At 35.6% G+C, this 15446-nt stretch overlaps 1 protein-coding gene across 8 annotated transcripts in view; it reads left to right on the plus strand.

The window, feature by feature from the left end:
- Positions 1 to 15446, plus strand: part of SEL1L2 (SEL1L2 adaptor subunit of SYVN1 ubiquitin ligase) — a 172188-nt gene that overhangs the window by 49870 nt on the left and 106872 nt on the right. The window contains exon 2 of one of the 8 annotated variants that reach the window (XM_074225867.1): positions 1299 to 1428. The exons of the other annotated variants lie outside the window; for them this stretch is intronic. Coding sequence (XP_074081968.1) covers positions 1341 to 1428 — 88 coding nt within the window. The 5' untranslated portion in view covers positions 1299 to 1340. The remainder of the gene's footprint in view (positions 1 to 1298; positions 1429 to 15446) is intronic. 8 annotated transcript variants of the gene reach the window in all.

A 15446-nucleotide genomic window follows, 5' to 3' on the forward strand; every position in this document is an offset into this window, starting at 1 on the left:
AAGAAAAAAGGGTCTAGATTATTGGGTAAAGGAAGAAGTCCCTGATATCCTTTGAGATCAAGTGTTCAGAACTGCCACCTGGACTTTAGGACCTGCCTGAACTTACCTACCACTACTGGTCCTCATCCAAAGATAAAGGATACAATAATGTTGGTCTCTTTTCCACCAGTGTCTGCTCAACATACCAATGATCATTAAGAGTTTGAAGCATTTATTCTATTGACAGCATATGTACCCAATGTAGCATGGGGACTGGTTCAACTGGATTGTCCACAATGATAGGATGAAATATTTCACAAGCTTTAAAAAAATGTCAAAAAAAATCACTTATGCTCTGTGGGAAGCTCCATGTGCAACCCATGGAAGAGATTCACTTGCACCATCTCAAAAGGAACAAGAAAAACACTGGTTTTACTCCACAGGAATGCCAAGATTTGTGGATATGTTCAAGAATTTGATTTAAGTGAAGCAGAGTTGCACAAAGTTATCAGCCTCATTCTCTCTTGAAGTCCCTTAGGCAAAACAAAAGTCAAGATGACTGGCAACAATCTCAGATTCAATGGATGACTTTGGTGTCTTCAATACCTGACCAAGCTTTAAGCTTTCCATGGTGCCTGCTCCAGCCAATTTCATGACTATTGAAAGAAATTGTTTTCATCTGTCTATTCTAACAGGGAGAGTCTTCACATGCTCAGTGTAAAAACCTGAGAAAAGAGGGTTTTATTTGAATAAGCAAATGAAGTATCCATCAACATGCAATAACCAATTAATTCTTGAAATAGTAAATTACTTCTTTGAGATAAAATGGTTTTGAAAATGAAACTATATTCTTCTCATATAACCAAAAAAAATCTTCAATGACATAGTTGATTCAAATTTTGGAAATTATTCCTAAACTTTAAAAAATGGGACAGTGTGTTTCTGTCTTTTGTCACTAGTCTGTGTGAGGCTTTGAAAGGTAAGGACTGCTAGGTCTCCCATACATCACAGCAAGGAGTGGAGGCTCCCATTTGCACTGATGTTCCTCCAAGTCTTGAATGCACTTTTTCTTCACTGCTGCCCCATAGAATTCTAAATTTCCTTCAGAACACAGTTCAGGTACTGATACCTACCCTAAGCTTTTCTTGGTCCCTCCAGATCTTGGTTAGTACTACTGCCTTTCAATTCTCCTGCTCCCACAAGGAGAATGTAAGCTCCTTAAGAAGAGGTATTGTGTAATTTTTAAAATTTCTATTCTCAGTATATAAAATTAATGACTGATTTTTCTTGTCCAAATGTGTTAATTTCATTCATGAAAGGAGCTTCTACTAATGCAGGTACTGGAATACTGAGAGGATAAAATGATTTGCCCAAGGTCACACAACCAATATATCAAACAGAGACAGGACTTGAAACTAGGTCTTCTGACTCCAAAGGTACTCCCATCAGGTATCTTCACATGCTGTTTTGTTTGTGTGTCTCTCTATGTTCGTGACTCCCCAATAGTGGTTTCCATGCTTATTCTTTCTTTATTATCATTGCCTCTTGCCAAATCTAATAAGTTTATCTCAGGGATTTGTCCTGAGTCCTCTTTTCTTCTCCATCTCTAGTAATTGCCTTGGTGATCTCATCAGCTCAAATGCATTTAATTACCATTTCTATGTTGATGGCTTTCAAGTCTATCTATTATGCTTCAGATGTTCTGCAGACCTACAGTCTCACATCTCCAAATGCCTTTAAGACATTTCAAATTGGATATACAGTCGATATAAAGACGTTCAAAACAGAACTCATTATCTTTCCCCCTAAATTTTACTCAACCTTTTACTTTCCCTATTACTGAAGAGGGCAATACCAATCTTCCCAACTCCTCAGCCTTACATTTTGACAAAAATTCTAATTAAAATGACCAAATTCACATATCTGAAAGGGTGTCCATATGACAATGATGCCAGATAAATGATGAAACAAAAACTTATCAATGAGTATACAAGACATTAAAATAATACATAATAATAAACTTGAACAAAAAGCTGTGTATGACACTGCACTTCCAAATTAATTTCGTGGTTTACTTTTATTCTGTTTATTGTGCAGTTTTGTATCAGACATATGTTTGATTCTGGTCCCAGTTTTTGAATGTTAAATGAATACTTTATTTACATACTAGATTATATCTTTTTTTAGTTCAGTATTTCTTGTATTCCATCTTTTATTGGTGTGTTAGAAGAAGAAAAATTAGATTTTATGATTATTATAATAGTATTTTGATAGAAGTATTTTCTTTGGAATGATCTATATCATTTCCTTTACTCAGAAAATGTATTTATACTTGCTAATCATGATTTGCAGACAGACAACTTGCACAAACATCATTACAGTAAATATGTGTTCTCTTATTTTGAAATATTTGATTCTATTATACTTTAATCAAACTAACTTGTATGCTGAATCATTCTTATATGAATTGCTGTTTTGTATAATAGATCATTATTCTCCTTCCTATCTAACACTATTTCTTCCCATTACATATTAATGGAACAAGTGTACTTCTAATGAATTATTCAGAAAATCAGTGGCAGAATCTGTTTCAGATTAAATTCAGTTGAAAAATCAGGAGAGAAATAAGCAAAGTCTGTTCATGAAAGTTTCATTGACAGGGTTGGAATTTCTCAATTTTGTCTCTAGGGTCATTTAAATCTCCTAAGTTGGGTAAAGAGAAGTGAATGTGCTTGCTCAATCATTATTATCATCATTACTGTGTCATGATGTTGCTGGTCAAAGTAAATATAATTTAATATAATATACAAAACAAAAAAATTGATTATTCATTTACTTTTTTTGATTGTTTGGATGTTGGGTCATTCATTTATTTAAATATTGATGATTTAGATTTTTATAATTGGAAAGAGATTTCCTTTGCCAGTGTTATGCTACTCAGCCATAGGCCTATTTAGCATACCCATGTTGTCATTGAGAAAGGCAGATAATAGAATATATGTATGTATACTCTGTATATATTATATTTCTATATTTAAAATTTATATGTATATATTAGTTATATATACATGCACATACTTATATCTGTTGTGGAGAGATGGGTATATTTTAAATAAAAAGTATTCACCTGTCTATATGGCTCATATATACATACATAAAGACATACATGCATGCATGCATTTGTGACTATGTCTTTATACATGTGTATTTATATGTGTGTGTATATATATATATATATATATATATATATATAATTGTTGTTGTTGTTCAGTCATTTCAACTCTTTGTAAACTCTGTGAACTATTCTGTCCACGGGACATTCTTGGCAAAAATACTGGAGTGGTTTACCAATTTTTTTCCTCCATTGGATTAAGAAAAATGGAAATTATGTCTTTCCCAGGTCCAACACTCCATCCACTCACACACACACACACACACACACACACACACATATGCATACACACAGCACACACACATGCACACACACATTTATATATTTTTTTGATCTGGACAGTAATTTCATTGGCAAAGGGAGCTACTTGGCCACAGAATTCCCTTTATCAATACAGAAGAGCAACATGATGCAAGTTATAGCCTTGAACATTTTCCAGGGACAGTGAAAGGTTAAGTAATTTGTCTAGGGTTGTCCTCGGTACAGGTCAAGGGTGGGACCTGAAAACCTTCCCTTACTCCAAATTTGGCTGTTTATCTACTACCCTATCTCTTTTATATGATAATTACAAATAAGAATTTTATATGCCTTTTCAATATTATTCCCAGATTTGAGATACTTTTGACAGACATGATTCTATCTACTATCATTTGTATAATTCAATAAAGAAGTTGGACATTTCTGTGACTGAAGTTATCAAGTGAAGTATTAGTTTGATTACTGTGACCAGTTTTGTAATTGCTATTGTAAAATTTTTGGAATTGTTTAAATTCTAGTAAGACAGAATTGTGTAGTATTTCCCACCCCACAAGCAATATAAAAAGCAAATGAACCATAGCAATCAAAACTTCTCCATTTGCTATTCAAAATATTTTAATGAAAAAGTGGAGAAACTGAGAAACATAAAGTTTTAAAGGAAAATTAGAGCAGATTGGTATGAGCCTAAGAAAGTCATTTAACCTTTGCATATTCTATGTAATTCCCTTTAACTTATCAGTTAAGTGTTAGATTAATTTGAAGGTCTTCACACTGAAGAAATCATAAATCCAGAAGCCTCAGATTCTTAAAACAGATAGTATCCCTCTCCTTTTTATACATATGTACTTGTTTGTGTGTGCTTATGTATCTATCATTGTTGCTATTCAGTTGTCAGTGCTTTGTAACTCCATAGATACATTACCCTCATTTTCTACTTTAATCTCCTAAAAAAAAGTATCATTTGTTCCCAAAATATGTTGATATCTTAGGAGATCATGCCCAATTTAAGTTATAGTTTTAAGGGACTGTAGTGGTGAAAATAAAAATTTCCCTTTAAATTTAGGAGAAGAAAATATTATATAGTAGAAAGAATGCTGGACCTAGAGTGAAGAGATTCTTGAGTTTTAATCTCAATTCTGTCACCTACTACCTCTACCATCAAACATAAGTTAACTTGGTCTCTGTGCACTTCAGTTTACCCCTCAACAGTACCTATAGTACCTACTCTAATAGGTTGCTGTAAAGATCAAATGAAAACTTGGGATTTGGTTGGTTATTGTTCTCATTCTTGAAGAGAACAAAAATGGCATTATGTTGGAGTCAAGGTAGTATATCCACCTGTGATTCAAGCTCAGAAGGTATCAAAACATATTGGCACATTTGAACATTTGATGTCTCTTAAATTTACATAGCTCATGTTTCTGCTACTGCAATACTGCTTTGCTCATAGAGAACCTTTTTAGATGCAGACACACCATGAATGGTCAGTGTCTCTCATGTCATGCAACTGATTCTAAAGTTCTTCAAAGAGACCATGAGAGTGTCCTTGAAGTCCTTCTGGCCTCCATGTTAGTGCTTCCTTAGGTCTGTTCTCCCTAAAATAGCTTTTCAGGCAAACTAACATTTGGTATTCAAACACTGTGAACAGTCCATCAGAGTTGTACTATTTACCATAGAGTTTTAATGCTTGTTAGATCAGTTTAACTGACCAGGATGCCTGCCTTGTAACTTAACTTGCCAGGTGATCTTCAGAATTGTTTTAAGACAATTCAAATGAAAGCAGTTCAATTTCCTGGCATGCCTCTGGGTACAACAAAGAGGTCAGCACAATGTGGTAGTATACCTTCAGTTTAGTATACAGTCTTCTCTCCCACACACTTTCCTCCTGAACCTTCCAAACACTGAGCCAGTTCTGGTAATCTGTTCATCAACCTCGTTATCATTATGTGCATGTCTAGAAAGTATACTGCCAAGATAAGTAAACATCCACAGCAATCAAAATTTCTCCATTTGCTGTTACCTATCATTCCACATATGAATGGTGTGGTACTGGCTGGTGGAGAAACCCGAGTTTTCTTGATGTTAATTGTTAGGCCAAAATTAGTGTGAGCAACAGAGAATTAATCCATACTTTGTTTCGGTTCAGCCTCAGAAATGTAATCATCTGTGAACCGCAACAACAAAAACCTTACACTCTCTCCACTTCAGTCTTGGCTTTTGCCTTTTCAAGTCAAAGAAATTACCATCATTGAGGTAGCTGACCTTGATGCCATTTTCATCCTGACTGAAGGTGTCTGACAACTTTGCTGAAAACAGCATGCTAAAAGGCATGGGAGCAAGACATAGCTTGCTTCACTCCATTGGTGATTAGGAAAGTTCAAGGGCATCATACATTATCCAGAACTTGGGCAAGCATGCAGTCATGAAATTGACATACAAAATGGATGAACTTCTTCAGGCAACCAAATTTTGACAGTTTTCCATAAGTCTTCATAGTATCAAAGTCCTCAGTCAGATTGCTGAACATTGTATACAGATTTCTATTCTTCTACCATTTTTCCTGGAATTGTCCAGTAGCAAACATCATATCAGCCATTCCTTGGCCCTTTCTAAAGTCACATTGGCTGTTGAATATAACTAAGAGATTCCCCTTCCCAGGTGGTGAGTAGTATAGTCCTTAAAAGACTGCTCAGATACCCAAGAAGTTTGTCAAATTCCACTGCTGCTTCAGTCCAGTGAGAAGACCACCCTATGATCTGCATCACCTATGTGCAGGGTTGTATCTTTAGCTCTCAGGGTATCCACACCTGATGCTTCATCACTTGCCTGTTGCCACAGGGAGAAATGGTAAAATGATATATCACACATCACATTTTTTGATTATCTTTTGATTCACACATAGATTGGATTTAAGTGAGACAGAGTTGTGTGAAGTTGGCAACTTCACTCTCTCCTCCAGAGTCACCAGAGTTCAGTGGCAAGACAAAGTCAAGAAAAGGGGTGACAGCCCAGGATATAGTGGGTGACCTTGAAGTCTTTGATATCTAAACAAGCTCCAAGCATTCCACAGCATTTGCTTCAACTGCCTCCATGACCACTGGAATAAATTTTGCTTCTTTGTTCATTCCACCAGGGACAGTCTTAACATGCTTGAAGTAGACATCCCCCTAATCCATTGAAGTCTCACTTAGCCTCAACCTGGTTTAGCCCATCTGCCAAGTAGTTTCCTGGGGTGTGGCCACTGCTCATGCTACAGCTTCTTGAAGCTACAGGTGAGAGTTGAGTGAATCAGGCAGATACCAAAGGTGGATAAACAGTCCTGAAAAGGGCTTAGTTCCCATATCAGAATTACTTGTCCCTGACAAACTACACCCTATGGGAATAAAGTGCTGGTATTATTTTCTGTTGGGCTTCATCAACTGAAGCTTCAGCTATTGGGGTTTCTTCTATGGAGCTGCTAATTTGCATAGCAGAAAGAACACGACCTGGAAACAAGAAGACTTGAGTCCAAATCCAGACTTGAACACTGACTACTTATGGGACCCTAGGCAAGTTTTGCCTCTTAACTTCTGCCTCAGTTTCTTCAACTGTAAAATGTCAATGATGATAATACCTCCCAGTGTTATTGTGAGGATACAAATACCATCTGGAAAGCACTTAGCACTGTGCTTTATGTACACCAGTACATAAAGAATTATTCACCTTTTCTTCCTTCTAAAGGAATGTTATAATTCTTTTGTGAGGCTGTCCTTTTGGCCAATCAACTTATTCATTAGTCATGCCAATAGATATAGAAAATAGTCTTTCAGGTCAAATTATTCTTTTCCAACATCTTTAGTCAAACTCCTTGGCAATTATCTCCAGACCACATGTTATTTAGATTCTGTGGGAAGTAAATGCCTTTATCATTCATTATTATTCTGGTAGCTTGTGCCAGAGCTATGCAAACTATCTTTAATAACTTCAAAGAGATCCCTGCATCCCTATAGCTACACAGATCACTGACTTTTTAAAATTTATTTTCTCCTTTTATTTACTACTTTTATTATAACTACAATCATGGCTTAAACAATAAATTCATCATAAAATATTCATTTTGCTGGAATTATGAAATATAAAAAGGTAAAAACCAGTCTTCCTTTCCTTAGTTGTATAATTATCCTGGGGGCAATGAGAATGTAACAACTATATGGTAGGTCATCTCCAACTTCTTTCTCTCTCATTTGGTTTAACCAAAGTTTCTAAGCCCAAACTCCCTGGAATAGAAGGAGTATATGCTTTTACCATTAAAAGTAGATAATATCTCATTGCTATTTATGACATCATTTTGTACCATTTCTCTTTCAATGAAATTCTTTTAGCTGCAAACTACAACTAATGAAACTTATTGAGTCCCACAAATTAAGCACTCTGGTCATGAAAGAAAGATGTGTAATCCAAGCAACAAATCATAGAATAATAGGATCTCCTAGCTGGGTTGGTCTTGCAGAACCATCTAGTTCAATTCATACTTTCCTGGAATTTTCCCTCTAACATATATAATCAATTTGCCCCAATGAGGAGGAATAAATTAACTTTTGATGAGGCCCATGCCATTTTTGGACAAGTTAATAGTTTAAAAGTTTTCCCTACATGGAACCCAATTCTGTCTTTTTTGCACTGCTGACCTATTACTTCTAGTTCTTTCCTCTAGGACCAAAATTGAACATCTCATTCCTCTTCTACCCAAAAGTCTTTCAGATACTTGAGGAGGACACAAACATAATAGTATTTTGGCCCTTCCCTCTTAAGATTTCTTCTCACTAAATATTCCTGGTTCTTTCAACTGGTTCTTACATGGTTCTCTCATCATTCTAGTTATCTCCCTAGATGACTTACCTTTCATCTCTGTCCTTATGATACTCAGAAAGGAACAAAATATTCTGCTTATCCTCAGACCAAGAATAGAGTATAGTGGGTCTATTAACTCCCTCTTTCTGGACAGTAGGCCTTTTATAAAGTAGCTAAAATTATTATATGCCACCTCTGACACAGACTGGCTGGGTGACCTTAGACAAATTCTCTCAAGACTTCAGACAACTCTCTAATGCTCTTTTTTTTAGGTTTTTTGCAAGCCAAATGGGGTTAAGTGGCTTGCCCAAGGCCACAGAGCTAGGTAATCATTAAGTGTCTGAGGTCAGATTTGAACTCAGGTACTTCTGACTCCAGGGCCAGTGCTCTATCCACTGAGCCACCTAGTTGCCCTAACTCTCTGATACTCTTAAGTTGCATAATAGTTTCAAACTGTAAACTCCTAACCAGGACAACCCCTACATCAATGAAACTCCAGGTCCAGATCATAGGGGGAAAAAAATCTCATCTTCTCTGACTGCCATGTGACATTGTTGATATATTGAGCTTGCAGTCACTTGAACCCCCAGATCCTTTTTCTTTTTTCTTCCTCCTTCCCTGCCTTCTTCCTTTTACTTCCTTCCTGTCTTTCTTTCTTCCTGCCTTTCCTTCCATTTCTTTCTTTTTTCCTTTTCTTCTTTTCCTTCCTTCCCTGACTAGGGCAGCTATATGATACAGAGGATAGAGCATGACCCTTGAGTCATGAGGACCTGAGTTAAAATCCAGCCTCAGATACTTGACACGTATTATCTGGGTGACCCTGGGTAAGTCACTTGACCCTGTTTGCCTCCCATCCAGGGCTATCTCCAGTCATCCTGATTTACATTTGATTAACGGGCCCAGATGACTTCAAAGGAGAAAATGAGTTTGGTGACTTACCACAGCCCCCTCAAATCCAGTTCACATGCTTATCATGGCACCACGTCCCTGATGTCATGGTCTTCTTTGAGAATGAAGGACAAGCATTATTCCTTTTCTGACTAGGTCTCCCCATTAAGTACTAAAAGTGCAAGCAGAAGTTTCTCACAAGTTGATCCCTGATTCCCAATTAATCTACCCAGAAGTTTTGATCTCCTTAGTTTCTGACATGGATTGATTTAAACCTCCTAAGGCAACTTAGAGGTCCCATTCTCCCTCCTAGGGCTCCATTATATTGATACTGAACTTAATGCAGATACCTCATTTGTGTAGCCCATTACAGTTTAAAACTCCTAAACTCAAGAGATCCATCATCCTCCCTTGGATTATAAGGCACACCTCACATCTTTGTCATATGAACTATTATCTAGTCGAACTTCTTGTATGTACAGCATACTTTAGCAGTAGGGTTTTTTTTTTTAATTTGCACAAATCTTTACATTTATCTCTATTTAATCTATCAACCTGCTCTCTTTTAGGATCTTTCAGATTTATAATTCTACTGTCCCACCTGTTAATTATACCTCCCTCCCACCTTGGAGTCATTTATTTGCAAATTTGATTCAAACCCCTGATTAAAATGTTGAGAAAATAAGGTTGAGAACTGAGTTTTCTGTAGTGATCTCCTGGAAATTTCCCTGTACTTATTAATTACTATTCTTTGGGTCAGATCATTTAACCAGTTCTAAATCTACTTATAGTCTATTGTTCAGTCCACACCTCTCTTTAATGCTCAAAGATTTTATGAGATGTTATCAGATGCTTTGATGAAATCCAGAGCATTTTCTAGATCTAGAAACCTTAAGAAAATGATCTATTCTGCTATACTATCTCTCAATGATATCCCCATTTTCCTTTTTAAACATTTATAAACTCTCTCTTTAATATATACTACAGAATTTTGTCAAAAATCCAAGGCAAGGCCACAAGTGTAGATTGAAGATTCTTCCCTTTATTGAACTACCAATCATTCTTCTTGATAAAAGAAAGACCAAAAGTGGTATGTGCTGCCTTTGGAAATAGTATTACAAAAGGACTAGCAAAGCATACCTTTTATTGAACAGACAGTAGAGAGGATTCTAGTTCAGGTATGAGTGAGCTAGATAATATACAATCAACAATTAGATGGCAGAGTGAGCCTGAAGTTAGGGAGACTCATCTTAAACTCAAATTTTACCTCAAGCACTAACCATATGATTCTGGGAAAGTCTTTTAACCTTGTTTGCCTCAGTTTCTTTATCCGTACAATGAGTTAAAGAAGAGAATGGTAAAAACCATTCCAGTATCTTTGCCAAGAAAACCCTAAAGATCACAGAGCCACACAATGTTATTGTTTGTCCTTCATTTTCAAAGAAGATGACATGCACGTGAATCATATTTGAGTGAAGGGATATTGTGCAAAGTCACCAGTGTCACTTTCTCTTGTGGAGCCATCTGGTCCCAGGGGTCAGATATAAATTAGGACAGCTGGAGGTGTCCCTGGATGTGAGATTGTTAGGATTAAATGACTTGCTCAAGGTCACACAGTGTCACATGTTTGAGGCTGGATTTGAACTCAGGTCCTCATGACTGAAGAGTCAGTGTTCTATCCACTGCACCCCCTAGCTGCCCTCACATATTGAAATGATTGTACAACAAAAAAGAAAATGATCTCAGCCTAAAATTCACATAGACCCAATGATTCAATAACTTTCTAACCCCTTGGCCTAATAAAGTTGTCTATAATATTGGTCCCAGTCTACCTTTGCAGCCTTGGCTCATATGACTCCTCATTGATAGCAAGATGTTATTATTCAATTTAAGATAAACCAAATTTCTCACTTCTCTGTACCAAAACTCCTGATACTTTGTCTAGTAATTTCAATTCAAACTCATCCATCTAGTTCTTAATAAATAGGCATATTTATAATTTTAAAGTGAATTCTAAGATGTATGCATCATACACCAACTCTTATGATGACCGAACAAGATTCTTAAAACCCACAACCAATTTAGACAAAGCAGTTAGTCAACTATTTGATTTAATTGGCTAGATGCTAGACTGAATTGACTGAAATGGGGGAAATGTCAACTAAAATAAATCCTCTTTCATATCTATTGTGTGTATGTATGTTTACATATATATATATATATATATATATATATATACATATATATATAGTTTTTGTCTATATCTCCACTCATATAAAAACCCCAAAAACTATGACAACTAATTATTGGAATATTTGTTGCTGTTGAGTTGAATAACAATCTACTCTTAGTGACTCTGTCTGTGATTTTCTTGGCAAAGATACTGGAATGGTTTATTTTATTTATTTATTTATTTATTTATTTATTTATTCTCTAGCTCATTTTAATGATGAGAAAACTGAGCCAAACAGGGTTAAGTGTCTTCCTCAGCATTACATGGCTAGTAAATGCCTGAGGCCAGATTTCAATCAAGACTGACTTTAGTCCTGGCACTCTTATCCACTGCACTACCTAAACTGCACTGTAGATATGGTTACTTTTTCTTTTATGCTCATATAGACAATAAGGATTGTATTTGCAGAAATGTGAATTTTTCTGTTGGTTTGTGAGACACTGTGACAAAGTATGGGTCAGAGGACTGAAACTAGAAGCAGGGAGATCTACATTTCAATATTGCTTAATAATTGTGTGATTCTGGACAAGTCACTTATCCTCTCCAGGACTTAGTTTCTTCATCTATAAAATGAAGTAGTTAGATTCAATGACTTTTGTGGTCTCTTCCAACTCTGAAATTGTGATTCTGTGAGCTTCTGAAGTGAAGCAATTGGACTAGATAACTTCTCTTGTCTGTTCCTCTAAACCTAGAATCTCTAAATCTAAATCTAAAAATCTCTAAACCTAAGCCTAAAATGCTAAACTAGACAATTAAGTATTTGCTTCACACAGGGGGAGCATGTGTGGAAAAGGACCATAAGAGACATTTTTAAAATTGTTTCCTAATTTGAAACTGTCATTCAAAAATGTTTTGTTAAAACAAAAAATGTTTGAAAATTATTTAGCCTACCTAACACACTTAATCACAAGCACAGAATCTCATCCTGTGTCTTGAACATTTTCGAGACAGGAGAGATCATGACCCAGAGATAAAGAGACAGAGATAAACAGGCAGGCTCTTATTTTGATGCTGTCTACAATTTGGACAGCTACAATCTGTTCATTGATATTTGTGGATTCAAAAACTTTATTACTTTCCTGAAAACTGATGAAACTCTAGGAAAAAGTATCACACTAAACATACTCACAGTAGAGACTGATTCAAAAACCAGCTGATTAATTTACAAAGGAACTATATCTGTAAGGATAAATAGTCATTTAAAGAAAGCATTCCCTCCTATTAGATCAGCACTCTAAGGAAGAGGTCACATTATAGACTAGAAAGTTTCTTAATAAGTATACCATTAGAGCAAAGGGAGTTAGAATTAGATAGCCTTGAAGATATTACTGTCAGGTTGTGGTAGCTTGATGAAATGCTATTTTCTAGAATAGATTTATTTTTGCCTAGAAAACCAGTGTCACTACTTAGAATCATAGCTTCTTTTCTCTGTCAATGTTTGATAAATACTCCTAGATCTTAAGTCTTTCTAGATTTTAGGCATTCCAATATCCTTTTATGATAGCATGCCTTTGCAGAGCTAGCAATTGGTTAAATTTCTGGTTATCCTTGCTAGTTACGCTTTGAGACTCCTGGATGAGATTTCAAGACATTCTAATCTTGCTGGAGCACCCTTAATAAAATTTTAGTTTTATCAGTTTAGTTTTATCACTTTTATCTCTTAACAATGATTTCTTTTTAAATATGTGTGTCATTCCTACACTTTGGGGATAAACTCTGGACTTTTACATACTTCTCTATAGGAACAACATTGATGATTTCACTTGTAAGTAAACCAATAAAGCATTTGCAAACCTTTAAAGCACTATATCAATGCTAGTTATTATTGTTATTGTTATTATTCAAAGTCTTACTGGTTTTCCATAGTGTTTTCTTTAAGTCCTTAGAAATTTACTTGGGAAAAAGTTGGATAAATTCATCCATTACAATAAAGATCAATGCTTCCTTCTATGGAAGAATATGAATTGACATACAGTGATTATGTCCACACCAAATTTGAATTCAGAAGAAAATAATTGCCCTGCCTCTCCAGCATGCTAATTCTTTATTTCTTTGTAATCCACCCAACTGAACTGCTATCAATATTTATGTAACACTTTAAGGATGCAAAGTGCTTTACATATATTATCTCATTTGATCCTTACCATAACCCTATGAAATGGGAGATAGGTGTTATTACCATATTCATTTTACAGATGAGAGAACAGGCTAGGGTGGAACCAGTTTAGACTTCTGCCTTGATGGACCCTGACTAGAGAAATTCTTTTTTAAATGGATTATTCTACAATAAACAGTACTTATTGTAGCTGTAGGTTCTCAATATTCCTTTGCTATACAAAAGAACAGTTTGTAGCATTGGGAAAGAACTAGAACCTCTTGTATAGGTGGATTTATTTTTTGGCTATCCTAGAAACTGACACATTTTCATACAGTAGCCTAGATGTTGTATTGGCACTACTCCAAAGTTTTTGCAGGCTTTCCAAAATGTCTTAAAATACTTCCATCTGTATAAGCACAAAGGGCTTCCCTTCTCACTCACTTTTTTCCCACCCCCACATCCTTTTCTTCCCAAGTACTCTATAAGAATCCATTCTGTCCTCTATAACTCCAGAGAAATTTCACTTTAAAAGTCTATGCCACATCCAAAACAAGACCTTTCCTGATCTCCTCCCTCCAAAATTTCTGGTGCTCTTTCTCCCTTTGATCTATCAACAGACTTTTGCTAATAGCAAAGCTATTAGCTACATGCTGACACCGATTCAGATACTAAGAATACAAAGACAAAAGGAAAAAAAATGAATCAGTCCCTGTTCTCAAGGACTTTACAATCTATCTTCAGAATCAGCACAGACAGACTAAAGCATATATACAGCATGCCATAATTGAATGCAACCAAAAGTCTCAATGGATATATTTTACAGGTCTATGATGTGGTCTTAAACCACCAAAAATCCTTGACTTAAAACATTCATCAAGTTAAAAATAAAACAACACCTTAAGCGAGATGAGCAGAACCAGAAGAACATTGTACACCCTAACAGCAACATGGGGGTGATGATCAACCTTGATGGACTTGCTCATCTCATCAGTACAACAATCAGGCACAATTTGGGGGTTTCTGTGATGCAGAATGCAATCTGTATCCAGAGAAAGAATTGTGGAGTTCGAATAAAGACCAAAGACTATTATCTTCAATTTAGAAAAAAAACACACATTATCTTATTATGTAATTTTGCTACCTCTTATACTTTATTTTCTTCCTTAAGGATGTGATTTCTCTCTCATCACATACAACTTAGATCAATGTATACCATGAAAACAATGTAAAGACTATCAGACTGCCTTCTGTGGGGGGGTGGGGGAAGGGAAGCAAGACTGGGGGAAAATTGTAAAATTCAAAATAAAGAAAATCTAAAAGTAAAAAAAACCCTTCATTTTTAGGTTGGGTACTCCACTAATAAAATAGATTTGTTTTTCAAAACAAATGCAGTCTGAAAAGAATTGAAATGAAAGAAATGAAAGCACACTACAAAAGGAAAATTAAATGTTAATGATTTCTGTCTTAAATGTGTATGAGAGTAGACTCTTTAAATTCAATTCCAGTTCATTCTTTGGGTATTTAAATAGAAGGAATTGATTTTACAAAGCCAAATTGATAATATTTTCTCATTAAAAATGTGTCTTTAATCCAAAACAGAAATGTATAAGTTAAAGAAGAAATTAGGCACTTAAAGTACTCTCCAAAATTGATTGGACAGCCAGAGTTGTCCCAAAACAACTGCAAATAATCTTTATTTATTTTATTTATTTAAGGCAATGGGGTTAAGTGACTTGTCCAAGGCCACACAGCCAGGCAATTATTAAGTGTCTGAGGCAGCATTTAAACTCAGGTACTCTGGACTCCAGGGCCAGTGCTCTATCCACTGTGACACCTAGCTGTCCCCTAAATCATCTTTAAATGCGAAAAAAAAACTTTTGCACTTAAACAAACTGACAAAGTTTCTAAAGCACAAAAAGAGACCATAAGCTTCAAATGAGTTGTCAGAAGGAAAAAGGATGAGATTGTAAAGTAACATTCTTATGTTT

The sequence above is a fragment of the Macrotis lagotis genome, chromosome 1 (genome assembly GCF_037893015.1).
Source record: "Macrotis lagotis isolate mMagLag1 chromosome 1, bilby.v1.9.chrom.fasta, whole genome shotgun sequence".
NCBI classification, from domain to species: domain Eukaryota; kingdom Metazoa; phylum Chordata; class Mammalia; order Peramelemorphia; family Peramelidae; genus Macrotis; species Macrotis lagotis.